The sequence below is a fragment of the Syngnathus leptorhynchus genome, chromosome 2 (genome assembly GCF_054491065.1).
Source record: "Syngnathus leptorhynchus isolate UIUO chromosome 2, UIUO_Slep, whole genome shotgun sequence".
Classification (NCBI taxonomy): domain Eukaryota; kingdom Metazoa; phylum Chordata; class Actinopteri; order Syngnathiformes; family Syngnathidae; genus Syngnathus; species Syngnathus leptorhynchus.
Window position 1 is genome coordinate 5716746 of NC_141196.1, and position 15050 is coordinate 5731795.

General features: G+C 41.3%; 1 protein-coding gene and 20 non-coding genes across 23 annotated transcripts; 20 read left to right on the forward strand and 1 right to left on the reverse strand.

Moving 5' to 3' along the window:
- Positions 1 to 2827: 2827 nt before the first annotated feature.
- slc25a48 (solute carrier family 25 member 48) lies at positions 2828 to 11579 on the reverse strand. Of its 3 annotated transcripts, XM_085905536.1 has the most exons (7): positions 11412 to 11579; positions 10716 to 10759; positions 10546 to 10617; positions 10018 to 10273; positions 8653 to 8967; positions 3667 to 3800; positions 2828 to 3480 (listed from the first exon to the last, which is right to left on the reverse strand). In XM_085905536.1, the coding sequence occupies exons 1-7, from the start codon at positions 11461 to 11463 to the stop codon at positions 3376 to 3378; spliced, it is 978 nt and encodes a 325-aa protein (XP_085761662.1). In that variant the 5' UTR covers positions 11464 to 11579; the 3' UTR covers positions 2828 to 3375. The 3 variants fall into 3 exon arrangements, with proteins under 3 accessions (XP_085761662.1, XP_085761661.1, XP_085761660.1); XM_085905535.1 differs by having other exon boundaries at positions 10546 to 10759; positions 11412 to 11562; XM_085905534.1 differs by having other exon boundaries at positions 10546 to 11577.
- On the forward strand, positions 4046 to 4117 carry trnac-gca (transfer RNA cysteine (anticodon GCA)). Its single transcript has one exon. It is a non-coding gene; the product is annotated as a tRNA-Cys (tRNA).
- trnac-gca (transfer RNA cysteine (anticodon GCA)) lies at positions 4387 to 4458 on the forward strand. The gene has a single exon. It is a non-coding gene; the product is annotated as a tRNA-Cys (tRNA).
- On the forward strand, positions 4607 to 4678 carry trnac-gca (transfer RNA cysteine (anticodon GCA)). The gene has a single exon. It is a non-coding gene; the product is annotated as a tRNA-Cys (tRNA).
- On the forward strand, positions 4830 to 4901 carry trnac-gca (transfer RNA cysteine (anticodon GCA)). The gene has a single exon. It is a non-coding gene; the product is annotated as a tRNA-Cys (tRNA).
- On the forward strand, positions 5055 to 5126 carry trnac-gca (transfer RNA cysteine (anticodon GCA)). Its single transcript has one exon. It is a non-coding gene; the product is annotated as a tRNA-Cys (tRNA).
- On the forward strand, positions 5278 to 5349 carry trnac-gca (transfer RNA cysteine (anticodon GCA)). The gene has a single exon. It is a non-coding gene; the product is annotated as a tRNA-Cys (tRNA).
- Positions 5503 to 5574, forward strand: trnac-gca (transfer RNA cysteine (anticodon GCA)). The gene has a single exon. It is a non-coding gene; the product is annotated as a tRNA-Cys (tRNA).
- Positions 5728 to 5799, forward strand: trnac-gca (transfer RNA cysteine (anticodon GCA)). Its single transcript has one exon. It is a non-coding gene; the product is annotated as a tRNA-Cys (tRNA).
- On the forward strand, positions 5953 to 6024 carry trnac-gca (transfer RNA cysteine (anticodon GCA)). Its single transcript has one exon. It is a non-coding gene; the product is annotated as a tRNA-Cys (tRNA).
- trnac-gca (transfer RNA cysteine (anticodon GCA)) lies at positions 6176 to 6247 on the forward strand. Its single transcript has one exon. It is a non-coding gene; the product is annotated as a tRNA-Cys (tRNA).
- On the forward strand, positions 6399 to 6470 carry trnac-gca (transfer RNA cysteine (anticodon GCA)). Its single transcript has one exon. It is a non-coding gene; the product is annotated as a tRNA-Cys (tRNA).
- Positions 6624 to 6695, forward strand: trnac-gca (transfer RNA cysteine (anticodon GCA)). The gene has a single exon. It is a non-coding gene; the product is annotated as a tRNA-Cys (tRNA).
- trnac-gca (transfer RNA cysteine (anticodon GCA)) lies at positions 6849 to 6920 on the forward strand. Its single transcript has one exon. It is a non-coding gene; the product is annotated as a tRNA-Cys (tRNA).
- Positions 7074 to 7145, forward strand: trnac-gca (transfer RNA cysteine (anticodon GCA)). Its single transcript has one exon. It is a non-coding gene; the product is annotated as a tRNA-Cys (tRNA).
- On the forward strand, positions 7297 to 7368 carry trnac-gca (transfer RNA cysteine (anticodon GCA)). The gene has a single exon. It is a non-coding gene; the product is annotated as a tRNA-Cys (tRNA).
- Positions 7524 to 7595, forward strand: trnac-gca (transfer RNA cysteine (anticodon GCA)). The gene has a single exon. It is a non-coding gene; the product is annotated as a tRNA-Cys (tRNA).
- Positions 7751 to 7822, forward strand: trnac-gca (transfer RNA cysteine (anticodon GCA)). Its single transcript has one exon. It is a non-coding gene; the product is annotated as a tRNA-Cys (tRNA).
- Positions 7978 to 8049, forward strand: trnac-gca (transfer RNA cysteine (anticodon GCA)). The gene has a single exon. It is a non-coding gene; the product is annotated as a tRNA-Cys (tRNA).
- trnac-gca (transfer RNA cysteine (anticodon GCA)) lies at positions 8201 to 8272 on the forward strand. Its single transcript has one exon. It is a non-coding gene; the product is annotated as a tRNA-Cys (tRNA).
- trnac-gca (transfer RNA cysteine (anticodon GCA)) lies at positions 8420 to 8491 on the forward strand. The gene has a single exon. It is a non-coding gene; the product is annotated as a tRNA-Cys (tRNA).
- Positions 11580 to 15050: the final 3471 nt, after the last annotated feature.

Consider the following 15050-nt stretch of genomic DNA (forward strand, 5'->3'; position numbering starts at 1 on the left):
AATCAGCGATGTATCGACGCATAGTTGCTGCATCAGCCATGTCTGGGAGGTGCATCAACGGTGTACCGGTGGTGTGTTTGGACTACATTAGCGTGATGGGGCTTCAGAGGTACATGAGTATTGCATCGCTGGTGCTAGCTATAGTGGCGAGCAGGAAATATGCTAAGTACTTGAATACCACGTGTCATTTGGAAGAGCAAACACTGTTAACATGTGGCGAAAGACAAAGAAGCTAAAGAGCTAAGATGCTTGGAAGCTAAAAGTTGTCAGGACTGCAGGAAGAATACACAACACTTTATTGGAGTTATTGACAAACGGTTATAAAGGAGTAGAAGAAGACGACGATTCGGGACTAGACTACAAAGCCATAATGACTTTTTGCAATAATTTCTTCAATGTTTTTATTGCGTGTGTGCATGTGCCTTTGTGGCCATTTACACAACATGCATGTTGGAAGAAACCTTCATTGTGTACATGTCAATTTGTGTCTTATTAATACTGAACACATTCCTCATGTTGATGCATGCAAAACAAAGACCAAAATAATGGGTTGATACATTTTTTGTGTCTTTGTGGTTTCAGTTGTCTTTGGTACAGTAACCAATTGGTTGTGAGCATCAAGTGCTCTGGCAGTTTACACAAAGGAGATTGGATGACGACACACGCAGGAAGTTTGGTTGCAAATTCCAAGAACGAGGCCTTGTTGCCTCTATGCCACATTTCTAAATTGTGGCGTGGGAGTGCAGGCGGCTCGGTGGTGCACTGGTTAGCCATCTGCCTCACAGCTAGGAGGGTGCCGGTTCGATTCCGCCTCCGACACTCCCTGGTCACTGTGGATAATGCTACAGTGTTATAGAGAACGTTTGCATGTTCTCCTTCAGGCTCTCCGGTTTCCTCCCACATCCCCAAAACATGCTTGGTAGGCCGACTGAGCACTCCAAATTGCCCCTAGGTGCGAGTGTGGATGATTGTTTGTCTCTGTGTGCCCTGCGATTGGCTGGCAACCAGTTCAGGGTTCCCCCCCCGCCTACTGCCCGATGACTGCTGTGATAAAGTGATACAGAAAATGGATGGATGGAGTGGGAGTGCACAGGCTAAAGATGCTACAAGCTAACTTTTTGCATATTTGTCTACATAAATTAGCTAGCCGTGGCTACAGATTTGCTTATCCGTTGACTTCATACAACACTTTTGATGGGATTCGAAAGCCTCTTTGAAAGTCATATTATCTGCGTTAAATCCGCTACAGAGAATCTTTTACTGGTTCCCGTATGAAAGGTACAGGTGCATAAATTTCGACTCAACCGTTTTAAAATTTGATGAACTACATGTGAAGAAACTCAAGCCCCTTTCACACTCCCCCACACATTATCGACTTTACCTCAAATTTCTGTCTACCTTTATGCTCAAATGCTAATTGTGCTCCTGTTTTGAAAATGAATCATGGAGTCACTTGTGCTATGACTTTCTCTGACACTTGATCAAATTCTTTCAAAGGTTCAGCATTTATTTGTTGGTGTGTGGTTCCTCTTCCACCTGTCACGTTTGCTAGTATGGCCTCCTATTGGCTAAACCGCGCGCCTTTCAAAAGGGCTATTCCGCTACATTTTGCATATGCTTGTTCCTTATCTTCATCGGGAGCTGGCGTCGGGATGAACGTGCGAGATGACCACGGGAGCCCATCGTTGTCATTGTCGTTCTTTTGACGAGTCACACTTTAACGCTGACTGTCCCGTTGCCTTGTCTGCCAAATGATACATGTCATTCAGTTTGTGGTAGATTTCATTGTGTGTGTGTGTGTGTGTGTGTGTGTGTGTGTGTGTGTGTGTGTGTGTGTGTGTGTGTGTACCACGGCCACCTGGAGGCTGTATAAGACAAATAAACTGACATGTTGCCTGATATGTAGACCATTGACAACTCCTCTCACCTCGTCAGTACGACACTACGATTTTTTGTGAAGGATAAAATATATGACTGTGAGCCGAAGGACAGCTTTTATTTTGAGGCGGCAATGTATTTAAATATGTGTGAAAATTTGATTTGCATGAGTGGACCTTAACAAACTTATAAAGTTACATTTGTGCCCATTTGCTGGCATCACCTTTTGTTAAATGGCTACAGCTCCTGTTAACATGCTTTAGCCCGGGTGAGCTCATTTAGGTTTTGTTAGCATAAGATGTTTCAAATTATTACGTGCTAGCAGTTTGCTCATTGGCATAGTTATCAGCATCAACTGCCATTATTGCGCTTAACTGCCTTTTTTGATATCAAGGTTTTTACTTGTCACGTACACTTTTGTGTGATCACCAAGAAGGAATCAAACCTATCAATCAATGAGTCATTGGTTTGTTTGTTTGTTTGTTTGTTTGTTTTGTTTTCCACAGTGATTCCCGATATATTGTGGGGAGTTATCTTTCATTCATTCAGGGTAAAAATGATTTCAGATGAATGTGAACAATCAAGTTTGAAAAAAAAAAAAAAAAAAATCTGAAAAATGTGGTCTTTGCATGTGGCGATCGGCTGTGTACACACAATGTCCTTTTGAATGTCATATTAAAGGAAAATACAATGTTAGCTTACTTTAAGACACACACACACACACACACACACACACACACACACACACACACACACACACACACACACACACACACACACACACACACACATATATATATATAATTTATTTATTTTTTCCCCACTAAACCCGACCATATCTGGTGGACGTCTGGTTGCACTGCCAATAAACAAGTGGGCATATGTCCACACTACTTTCTAAACAGATTTCTGCGAAAACAATGAATTTTGGAGAAAAAACACATGCATCTTCTAAAAGATAGATTTTATTTCAGTACAAAGACATACTGGAATGGCAGTTTGCACATTAACACAGCATGACACGACTACAAAAATATTTATCATACAAAACGAATTTGCGTGCTTGTGATTTAGGTTGGAATGCACCTAGTTCAATGAAGCTGTTTTGTTTTATATACATAGTATATTGTTTGATACATTGAGACTGTACAGTTGTGCTGGAAACTTATCACGTGAATATGAAAATACGTTTTTCTTAATATAAGAAACAAAAACTATTTACATTATCTTACATTGTTCTTCAGACCCTTCTACTAGCTATTGATCCAATTTTTTTTCTGCAGTGACAACGCTTGTCGTTCAAAGACATGAAACATAGAAGGGTGGAACCAATTTGACAATTGTAACCTTATTAAGCATTTGTGCTAAAGCTAGCCTAGCCTCTCCACTTTAGTGCGCAGTTGAACTAACAAAGCTCAGCAAGTTTTCAAATCTCCTTTCTGACGCAACCACAAAAACACAGCGACAAGTAGCGTCACCACGGCAGCACCTTTGCTTCTACAAGCTCTGGAAGAACTCCAGTGAGAGCTCATATCCCAGGAACATGATGGCGCTCATAGGGAAGCCTCGGATGGCGTTGACAGACACACCGCGGAAGAACACCTACACACACAAACACATTCACACAGACTGTTAAATGCAAAATGCTGTTTAAACCTGTCAAGTCATTCAGAAACAAAACATGTCAAAAATGGTGTTCAAATGTGTTCAGACTAGTATTTTCAACTGTTCAAAAATTGGGTTGAAACTCTTCATATCAAGCGCTACTAAGGGCAAGCACGTGCTAACCTGGACTCCTTCCGTCTTGTAGCTGTGCAGGATGCAGTGAAGGACGCCTTTATACTTCCGGTGCAGGTGAGCGTCCGCCTGCAGGCGACTCTTCACCACATCAGCAGGCGTGGCTGTCACCCAGGAAATGGAACCTATGAAAAAAAAAAATGTTTGAAGTCGTTCACCTGGCTGAACTTGAGCTCGCTCACCTGACGCTTGAAAAGGTGACAAAGTGCATTTCAGCTTTAATGTGGTGCAAAGTACAAACGTGCCTCAAAGTAGGCCACGTTTTTGTCTTATGAGTAAACAAAGCAATGTGGCACGTGATTTGTCCAATTGCTTCCAGAAGATAGCTGGCCGACAGATGATACAATGGGGATTTTTTTTTTTTAATCAAGGGGGTATAGCTCAGTGGAAGAGCATTTGACTGCAGATCAAGAGGTTGCCAGTTCAAATCTGGTTAACCCCTTGCAGGCTCTATGTAGGCTGTGGTCCTTTACCCTTTATAGTGGACACCGAGGTACTCTGGTTCTAAGTCATTTGTTTATTTTTCAGCAAATCAAGGCAGGGAGTATAACTCAGTGACTGCCCTGTTCAATTCTATGTGCCCACTTACTGGCTCATTCTGGTATTTCGCACTCTAAGAGGGACTTCTTTTACAGCAGAGCTGGAGGTACCAATTAGAAGCTCTGATTTTAAATTATTTTTTTGTCCGTCAGGAAGTCTGCACCAACAGTTGGGGGTATAGCTCAGTGGTAGAGCATTTGACTGCAGATCAAGAGGTCCCCAGTTCAAATCTGGGTGCCCCCTTGCTAATTCTTTGCAAATCCAAGGCTATTTTACAGCTCAGCACCTTACTGGGTCTTTGGTTCTAAGTCCATTTTTTATTTTTCAAGAAGTGCAATTAGCCAGGGGGTGTAGCTCACGGGTAGAGCATTTGAAATCCATACCAATACTTGGGGGCATAGCTCAGTGGTAGAGCATTTGACTGCAGATCAAGAGGTCCCCAGTTCAAATCTGGGTGCCCCCTTGCTAGTTCTTTGCAAATCCAGGCCTATTTTACAGCTCAGCACCTTACTGGGTCTTTGGTTCTAAGTCCATTTTTTATTTTTCAAGTAATCGTGCAATTGGCCAGGGGATGTAGCTTAGGGGTAGAGCATTTGAAGTTTGTACCAACAGTTGGGGGTATAGCTCAGTGGTAGAGCATTTGACTGCAGATCAAGAGGTCCCCAGTTCAAATCTGGGTGCCCCCTTGCTAATTCTATGCAAATCCAAGGCTACTTTACAGGTCAGCACCTTACTGGGTATTTGGTTCTAAATCCATTTTTTATTTTTCAAGAAATCAAGTGCAATTGGCCAAGGGGTGTAGCTCACGGGTAGAGCATTTGAAGTCTAAACCAATACTTGGGGGTATAGCTCAGTGGTAGAGCATTTGACTGCAGATCAAGAGGTCCCCAGTTCAAATCTGGGTGCCCCCTTGCTAATTCTTTGCAAATCCAGGGCTACTTTATAGGTCAGCACCTTACTGGGTATTTGGTTCTGTCCATTTTTTATTTTTCAAGAAAACAAGTGCAATTGGCCAGGGGGTGTAGCTTAGGGGTAGAGCATTTGAAGTATGTACCAACAGTTGGGGGTATAGCTCAGTGGTAGAGCATTTGACTGCAGATCAAGAGGTCCCCAGTTCAAATCTGGGTGCCCCCTTGCTAATTCTTTGCAATTCCAGGGCTACTTTACAGGTCAGCACCTTACTGGGTATTTGGTTCTAAGTCCATTTTTTATTTTTCAAGAAATCAAGTGCAATTGGCCAAGGGGTGTAGCTCACGGGTAGAGCATTTGAAGTTTGTACCAACAGTTGGGGGTATAGCCCAGTGGTAGAGCATTTGACTGCAGATCAAGAGGTCCCCAGTTCAAATCTGGGTGCCCCCTTGCTAATTCTTTGCAAATCCAGGGCTACTTTACAGGTCAGCACCTTACTGGGTATTTGGTTCTAAGTCCATTTTTTATTTTTCAAGAAATCAAGTGCAATTGGCCAAGGGGTGTAGCTTACGGGTAGAGCATTTGAAGTTTGTACCAACAGTTGGGGGTATAGCCCAGTGGTAGAGCATTTGACTGCAGATCAAGAGGTCCCCAGTTCAAATCTGGGTGCCCCCTTGCTAATTCTTTGCAAATCCAGGGCTACTTTACAGGTCAGCACCTTACTGGGTATTTGGTTCTAAGTCCATTTTTTATTTTTCAAGAAATCAAGTGCAATTGGCCAAGGGGTGTAGCTCACGGGTAGAGCATTTGAAGTCTAAACCAATACTTGGGGGTATAGCTCAGTGGTAGAGCATTTGACTGCAGATCAAGAGGTCCCCAGTTCAAATCTGGGTGCCCCCTTGCTAATTCTTTGCAAATCCAGGGCTACTTTATAGGTCAGCACCTTACTGGGTATTTGGTTCTGTCCATTTTTTATTTTTCAAGAAAACAAGTGCAATTGGCCAGGGGGTGTAGCTCAGGGGTAGAGCATTTGAAGTCTATACCAATACTTGGGGGTATAGCTCAGTGGTAGAGCATTTGACTGCAGATCAAGAGGTCCCCAGTTCAAATCTGGGTGCCCCCTTGCTAGTTCTTTGCAAATCCAGGCCTATTTTACAGCTCAGCACCTTACTGGGTCTTTGGTTCTAAGTCCATTTTTTATTTTTCAAGTAATCGTGCAATTGGCCAGGGGATGTAGCTTAGGGGTAGAGCATTTGAAGTTTGTACCAACAGTTGGGGGTATAGCTCAGTGGTAGAGCATTTGACTGCAGATCAAGAGGTCCCCAGTTCAAATCTGGGTGCCCCCTTGCTAATTCTTTGCAATTCCAGGGCTACTTTACAGGTCAGCACCTTACTGGGTATTTGGTTCTAAGTCCATTTTTTATTTTTCAAGAAATCAAGTGCAATTGGCCAAGGGGTGTAGCTCACGGGTAGAGCATTTGAAGTTTGTACCAACAGTTGGGGGTATAGCCCAGTGGTAGAGCATTTGACTGCAGATCAAGAGGTCCCCAGTTCAAATCTGGGTGCCCCCTTGCTATTTCTTTGCAAATCCAGGGCTACTTTACAGGTCAGCACCTTACTGGGTATTTGGTTCTAAGTCCATTTTTTATTTTTCAAGAAATCAAGTGCAATTGGCCAAGGGGTGTAGCTCACGGGTAGAGCATTTGAAGTCTAAACCAATACTTGGGGGTATAGCTCAGTGGTAGAGCATTTGACTGCAGATCAAGAGGTCCCCAGTTCAAATCTGGGTGCCCCCTTGCTAATTCTTTGCAAATCCAGGGCCATTTTACAGCTCAGCACCTTACTGGGTCTTTGGTTCTAAGTCCATTTTTTATTTTTCAAGAAATCAAGTGCAATTGGCCAGGGGGTGTAGCTCAGAGGTAGAGCATTTGAAGTCTATACCAATACTTGGGGGTATAGCTCAGTGGTAGAGCATTTGACTGCAGATCAAGAGGTCCCCAGTTCAAATCTGGGTGCCCCCTTGCTAATTCTTTGCAAATCCAGGGCTATTTTACAGCTCAGCACCTTAATTGGTCTTTGGTTCTAAATCCATTTTTTATTTTTCAAGTAATCGTGCAATTGGCCAGGGGATGTAGCTTAGGGGTAGAGCATTTGAAGTCTGCACCAACAGTTGGGGGTATAGCTCAGTGGTAGAGCATTTGACTGCAGATCAAGAGGTCCCCAGTTCAAATCTGGGTGCCCCCTTGCTAAATTTCTTTGCAAATCCAGGCCTATTTTACAGCTCAGCACCTTACTGGGTCTTTGGTTCTAAGTCCATTTTTTATTTTTCAAGAAATCAAGTGCAATTGGCCAAGGGGTGTAGCTCACGGGTAGAGCATTTGAAGTTTAAACCAATATTTGGGGGTATAGCTCAGTGGTAGAGCATCTGACTGCAGATCAAGAGGTCCCCAGTTCAAATCTGGGTGCCCCCTTGCTAAATTTCTTTGCAAATCCAGGCCTATTTTACAGCTCAGCACCTTACTGGGTCTTTGGTTCTAAGTCCATTTTTTATTTTTCAAGAAATCAAGTGCAATTGGCCAAGGGGTGTAGCTCACGGGTAGAGCATTTGAAGTTTAAACCAATATTTGGGGGTATAGCTCAGTGGTAGAGCATTTGACTGCAGATCAAGAGGTCCCCAGTTCAAATCTGGGTGCCCCCTTGCTAAATTTCTTTGCAAATCCAGGGCTATTTTACAGCTCAGCACCTTACTGGGTCTTTGGTTCTAAGTCCATTTTTTATTTTTCAAGAAATCAAGTGCAATTGGCCAGGGGGTGTAGCTCAGAGGTAGAGCATTTGAAGTCTATACCAATACTTGGGGGTATAGCTCAGTGGTAGAGCATTTGACTGCAGATCAAGAGGTCCCCAGTTCAAATCTGGGTGCCCCCTTGCTAATTCTTTGCAAATCCAGGGCTACTTTATAGGTCAGCACCTTACTGGGTATTTGGTTCTGTCCATTTTTTATTTTTCAAGAAAACAAGTGCAATTGGCCAGGGGGTGTTGCTCAGGGGTAGAGCATTTGAAGTCCTTACCAATACTTGGGGGTATAGCTCAGTGGTAGAGCATTTGACTGCAGATCAAGAGGTCCCCAGTTCAAATCTGGGTACCCCCTTGCTCATTCTTTGCAAATCCAGGGCTATTTTACAGCTCAGCACCTTACTGGGTCTTTGGTTCTAAGTCCATTTTTTATTTTTCAAGAAATCAATTGGCCAAGGGGTGTTGCTCATGGGTAGAGCATTTGAAGTCTATACCAATACTTGGGGGTATAGCTCAGTGGTAGAGCATTTGACTGCAGATCAAGAGGTCCCCAGTTCAAATCTGGGTGCCCCCTCACTGGCTCACTCGCAAATATCTTCCCCTCCTCGAGTCCATTTTACAGCAGAGCTTACTTATATCTTCGTGATAGAGCATTTGTAATATTTGAGTTAAAAGCTGAAATAAACCCAAAAGAGTTTTAAAGTGTCTTGGTAGTATGAAATGAACATTTCTGACCTGCAAGTCCGCCAGCCAGCCAGATGGCGCAGGGGTGTGGTGCCGTGGCAGAATCTGGTTTGAGGAGTTCGCAGAAGACGGTGTAGGGCACAAAGTAGAGGGCGTAGCCGGGGATGTCTCTGAGGAGCATGGCTCCGCCCCCGCGGTACAAGCCCTGGAGGCCTTCGCGCTGCACGACACTGCTAATGCAGTGGAGCGGCCCACGGTAAACGCTGCTGCTGCTGCCGCCGCCATTGGACACATGCAAGGAACGCGCCCCCACCGGTGCTGCCGCCGCCATGTTGTGCGAAACGCCGCCCGCGAGCTGAAAAGTCTCTGATCACAAAATAGAGAACAAAACATCTGTTAAGCATAAAAAAATTAATAACACAGAATAAGGCATTCCGGGAATGAAGCCGTCAAAAACGATAAGAAATCAATATATTCTATAGATTGTAATTGTTTTGAACAATTTGGAAAAAAATGAAAATTGAAAAGATAATATGAGTCCCTTGCACATATTTTGCACACTGCCCCTGCCATAAAGCAAAGCCAAACTGTCAATGGAAATGTTTTTTACCGATTAACAAACATCTTCGGTATGAAATGAAAAGTTTGTTTCATATAAAAACGTGACAGATGAGCTTACACGTGTGTAAATATGCGTGCAACATTAATAGCAATTAGTCTGTGTGCCTTGAGGTCATAGCCACATCTGCAAAACTTAATACTGTTGCTTGACATGCGATCGCAGCAGGCAGTTGCAGCCATTCAAAATTCCCATTCCAAAATATCCCAAGCCAAAAAAAAACAAAAAAAACAAAAAACAGGGACGGCAAATGGGCCTGCTCTTATTGCTTTCATGTGTCTTTCCAAAGCACAAAAACATTTCACATGTGGAAATCAAAACAAATCTTTCTTCTGGCTGCCTGTTGCAATGAGGTGCGAAAAAATCTCCCCTATTCTTAAGTGAATGAAGTCAATACTCTATGTTTTTAGAAAATTCAATAATATGGATCGAATATTTTTTTTTCCTCATTAAAAGCACATGCAATATCGTCCAATTCTCAAATGGTTGTATAAACTCTTGAAGGGGAAGTCAAGCCAAAACGTTTCTTTACAATAATAATAGGTTGTGTGCCGTGTGTGCACCACTCCACACACAGCATTGTGATTAAGAATGTGTTTGTAGATTAAGCAGCAATATTCACTTGCTGTCGACCGAAAATGACGTGTACGAACAATTTGATTTAGCATATTGCGTTGTTTTTCCAGAAAATGTTGAATGATTTACGGTTACTTCATTTCTTTCTTTGATTTGGACCCATTTTTTCTACAGGTACAGATGTGTTTGTGACCTGGCTGCTGTAAAGTGCTTATGCTTACCCGCCAGCACGGCTGTGTGCGTCTGCATCTGCAGACGGATCTTGACCAAGTCGATGGGGGCGCCCAACCCGACCGACACCAGGCCGGTCAGCATGCTGGCCACCGCCACGTCGCTCAGGCTGGCAGCGTGGCGCTCGTCGCCGTAGCGACGCTTGCAGATGATTCTCTGCGAGTTGCTGTAGAAACCAAAGACCAGCGAGTTGTACGCCGTGATGGTGGCCAGGGGGAAGGTCATGCCTTTGAAGAAGCCTCGCGCCTGACCCAATTACAACATAAACATGGCTTTTATGGCAACACTCATTCATACATTCACCAATGTATAAAAAAATATAGAAATAAATAAATGTTTCCATTGTATTTAACCAACTTGAAGGAAGTAAAAATGGCAAACTATGCCATTATGGAGACAAATGCAAAATAATTAGCAAAACAACTCTCTTTTACACCATAAGACTTTGGCAATGAACTTATTTTCAAACATTCCAACTCAAATGTTCAATTTCTAATTGTGTCGTGCCATTTTTATACCGTCTCCTTCCTGTAGATGGTGACAATGCAGTCCATCATGTTCTTGTAGCCTTTTCCCGCCTGCAATCGCGTCTGCCAAATCCAATGGTCACCACACGTGCAAATTGTTATGATGTTTTTTTTGAAGACAAATAAAACAACCTTTTCTTTTTTTTTCCTTTTTTTTTTACCTTGACAGTGTCCAAAGGATGCCCCACCACCACACTGGACGCCCCTGGAGAAACACATGAATACAACTACTCAGAAAGAGATTAAATGAGGCTAATTCTATGAATGAAATATCAACAATCATATCCATCTATCTTCATTGAGCAATTTTGAGAAATAAGCAAAGTTCATATTTGACAATCATGTTATTTCGGGACCCCAACACGGCCCTGATTGACCTCAAGCTATGAATAACAACATAGCAAGTGCACCCTTATGGGCCACACGTGCACAATCATTTATGAATTCATACATTATGGGCACTTTATTTAGCCAACTTAAACGATTAGAAATAGTTAACTATAATGCAGATTGTGACATGTACACACTTTTGCATAAAATAAACAAATAGTCTCCAGATACACAAATTATTTATGTGTACACCATATTTGAAAATTTTAACACACATACACGCACACACAATACCAAATTAAAGAGACTGTAAAGCAAAGATGGTCGATTTTTCACTAACTAGCCCAGTTTATTATGTATTTTTTATCAGGAGAATAAAAAAATAAACACACACACAAACTCATGAATGTAGTCTGCATTACAGGAGGAGCTTTTTGTCCCTAATATTTTGACCTACTCGCACGCACTAGCCCACGTTCGCGCGCACACACACACACACTTGCACACAAGGAAGTATACTCACTGACCTCCAACCCATCCTGCAAGAAAATCATCCATGCGGAAGCTCTTGGAAGTCATTTTTTTTTTTATCTTTTCACTCTTCAAACTTTATCTGTGAGCACACTCAAAAGTTTGTAAAGCAGAGTTCGCAAGTCGTCGCTCGCGTGTGTATGTTTGTGTTGTGATTGCACCGAGAAGCAACACGACCCTTTGATTGCAAAGCGCGCAGCCCTCCGCCGGGCCGACGACCAATGAGAGCGCGAACAAGGCTCTCCCGACCAATCGTGCGCAATCTGGTCCAAGTTTCCAGCCAATTGACGCGCGATATGCAAATGAGCCATGAGGGAGCCAAGCCAGCAAAAATATGAGGGAGTTGATGATTTTTTTTTGTATCCTTCATAACTAATAGTAAGATCCAATACAAACTACATGAAAGTACTTCATTTTAAAAATAGTATAAAACCTTTGGATTTAAAAGCTATCATATTTAGCAGACGTGAGTTATGTATTGTTTTCATCAATCTGACCCCAATAGACAAATACAACCAAAACAGAAAGAGAGAGCGAGACAGCATTACACAAGAAAGGCAAAGTCAAGTAGAGAACAAATATTTGCTCGTTGTTCTTGTTTGTATTTTTTCTCTTCTGCATCAAATTAAGTCCTGAATTCTTAAAGTTGAAATATTAACCAGTTGTCAGCAAGTCAAGAAACAATAGAATACGAACGCCGTTCAAAGTATTTTCTTGTTGTGGTGAAACATCCAATAATCAAATGCGATGTTTTGCTGTATGACAGTTCAAAGTTCATTTCCACAATTGGAATCAATCATTTTGCGCATTAGCGTTCTCTAGCATGTGCTGTCCTCTTGCGCAAGTCGAATGGACATTTCTCAGCGTGTTGGTTTATTTTGCTCACTTTTCACTTTATGATGTGTGTGGGCCGGGTGACCTTCATTGTGTTAAATATTACGTCACTTATCAGCATAAACACAACATAAACATTAACTTGCCGACCTTCAGGTTTGTAGTGGTTACTTGCGGACTCAAAAATCCGAGAACTTGCTAAATGTGTGCAAAAATACCGTGTGAAAACAGAACAACTAAAGGTGCGCTGAAATGTGATGTTATGAATCAAATTGGTCCAATGTGACACTTAGTCAATATGGTTTAAAGCGGTCAAAAAGAAAAAAAATGAGGTGACTCCGTGAAAGATGTCTTCATTTAAAATTTTGGAAAACATGTTCAGTAGGGGAATGTGATTACATTGACATTATGTCCATTTTACTGAACTGGAAAAAAAAAGAAAAGGTTTCTGCCGTATATCTATTTCAGAATTCTTCCTAACTTTGACTTAGGTCTGTGTAGAAATCAAATCCTTACTTTTTACTTCTTTACTTTACTTCTACCGGCGTCTATATTTACACGGGTACTTCTGAAGTTAATGTTTCAGCTCAGTTAGGTTAACTGCTCAATTGCACAGAGGTAGGCGCTTGAAAGTACGCAAACATCACACTTGGACGGAAAGTTCCTTGAAAACAAACCAATCACTTATTAGTGAAAACTGTATTGTTGGCTTAGATTTCCCTTCCTGCCTTCCTGGAATAAGGACACAATTTGACAAATGTGTGTATCCTTAGGTGAAGACCACCCCAAAACACACTCAGTAGTGAGTCCCTTATGAGGTTAAACAAAAACAAAAAAAGCGCCCCGGACTATAGTTTTCCAAACCAAAATCAAAATTCTGAAAGACCCATACCCACAATGATATTGAAATTGGGCCATTTTCATTTGAAAGCGATATTTTAGAAAAATTCACTCCGAATGTTGGAGACTGGCCCACAAATAAGAGAATTAGCTTAGTGCTAGCTAGCTGGTATGACACAATGCAAGATGATTTATTCGACCGAATCAAGAAAAACATCTTGTTGTTGACAAACGTATTGGGATATTTACAGAAAAGGAAAATGTTGAAAAATATTGGGACACCATTACAGGGAATGAATGGGAATAAAAAAAAGAACAGATAATTAAAAGTCACTAAACATTTGCACAAAGACATTGAAACGCAGCAAGTGAAACATGAAGTGAAGGTATGTATTGAGACTCCTGATGAAAATAAATGTAAAAAAAAAAAAAAATGAAGAAAATATGGACAAAGACGTTGGGAAAGGGAAGATTTTTTTTTTCCTGAACATTGTGTTGTTGTTTTTTTTATAACCGCATTCATACAATTTGTCCATATTTACTTTCTCATACAGTATATAAGAACTATTTTTACAGTGATCTTTTGGTGAACTGTGAGTTTGAAATAAACTACTGAATTGAGTTACATTTGGTTGCTGTACGATAATGGCAGTCCAAGTAAGCTATTTTCAACTCAAGAAAAACATGTTTCCGTTGGGTTACACTGCTGTGTCAATGCACCGACGATACACTTTGGTGGAATACGATTTAGATAAAGCACTATATTAATGCCCTCCCTCCGTTTACCATCAACTATTTTGATCTAATTGGATTTTTCATTCGTTGGACTCTGAAACGGTTTTTGAGAAAAAGGACAATAAGTAACCAACTCGGGTTCATTCAGTACTCGCTTGTTAACATAAACACCAATAGTCAACATCTTACTTTGCTACTCTTGCTCTTGTTTTGATTCTCAGCATAAAGATGGGATTTGGCTCCTGTTCAACACAGAAGCGTCTTTGTATGAACGGAACCTGGGCACCCCAATATCTTGAAAAAAAAACAACAACCCATGAAGTGTGTGTGTGTTTGTGTGTGTGTGTGTGTGTGTGTGTGTGTGTGTGTGTGTGTGTGTGTGTGTGTGTGTGTGCGTGTGTGTGTGTGTGTGTGATGGCAATCATAACACAGCTCTCATTTCTTGCAGCGTGCTGACCCTTGCTGTCCGGTCCACTTATTATCATAAATCATACTGAGTTGCGATATGCGATATGTGCTATTTATAGACAGACACATACATACTGACACACTCATGCATGCACAAACACTGGTACAGTTGAAACTGTAACTCAATTCGCTAGTTTATTTCAAACTCACAGTTCACCAAAAGATCACAACTTCAAAAGTAGTTCATAAATATCGTATGAGGAAGTGAATATGGACAAATTGTATGAATGTGGTTATAAAAAAAAAAATCTTCCTTTTCCCAAGGTCTTTGTCCATATTTTCTTCATTTTGTTTAATTTCCAGCAGGAGTCTCAATACATTTGTATGTTTCATTTGCTGCGCTCCAATCCCTTTGTTCAAATGTTTGATGACTTTTCATTATCTGTTCACTTTCATTCTCATTCATCTCCTGTATTGGTGTGCCAATATTTTTCACCATTTTCCTTTTCTGTAAGTATGTCAACAATGTTTTCACTTTTCACCTCCTGTAGACATCACTAAACATTTGTACATGTTTACTTTTCACTTCCTGTACCTATTTTCATTTTACTCCAAAAATTGACCACAACTCATTTTCTTCCTGAAGCTGATCCAATACATTTGTCTGCCATGTGTGAATTTGTAAATTTGGGTCAGGCAAAATGATTGAAAAAATCTCATTGGCAATTTCTTAGGTGCGGATTTATTTATTTATTTATTTATTTATTTATTTATTCATTTATTTTGCTTAACACCTATTTCTTTTTTTTTGCTCTTGT

Excerpts from the sequence above, each read along its gene's own strand:
- slc25a48 (XM_085905534.1), bottom strand. The coding sequence starts at position 10,773 with ATGTGTTTCTCCAGGGGCGTCCAGTGTGGTGGTGGGGCATCCTTTGGA. Across the intron at positions 3,801-8,652 it reads GCTGGCTGGCGGACTTGCAG|GTTCCATTTCCTGGGTGACA; the intron begins GTCAGAAATGTT and ends TTTTTTTCATAG. Across the intron at positions 3,481-3,666 it reads ACAAGACGGAAGGAGTCCAG|GTGTTCTTCCGCGGTGTGTC; the intron begins GTTAGCACGTGC and ends TTGTGTGTGTAG.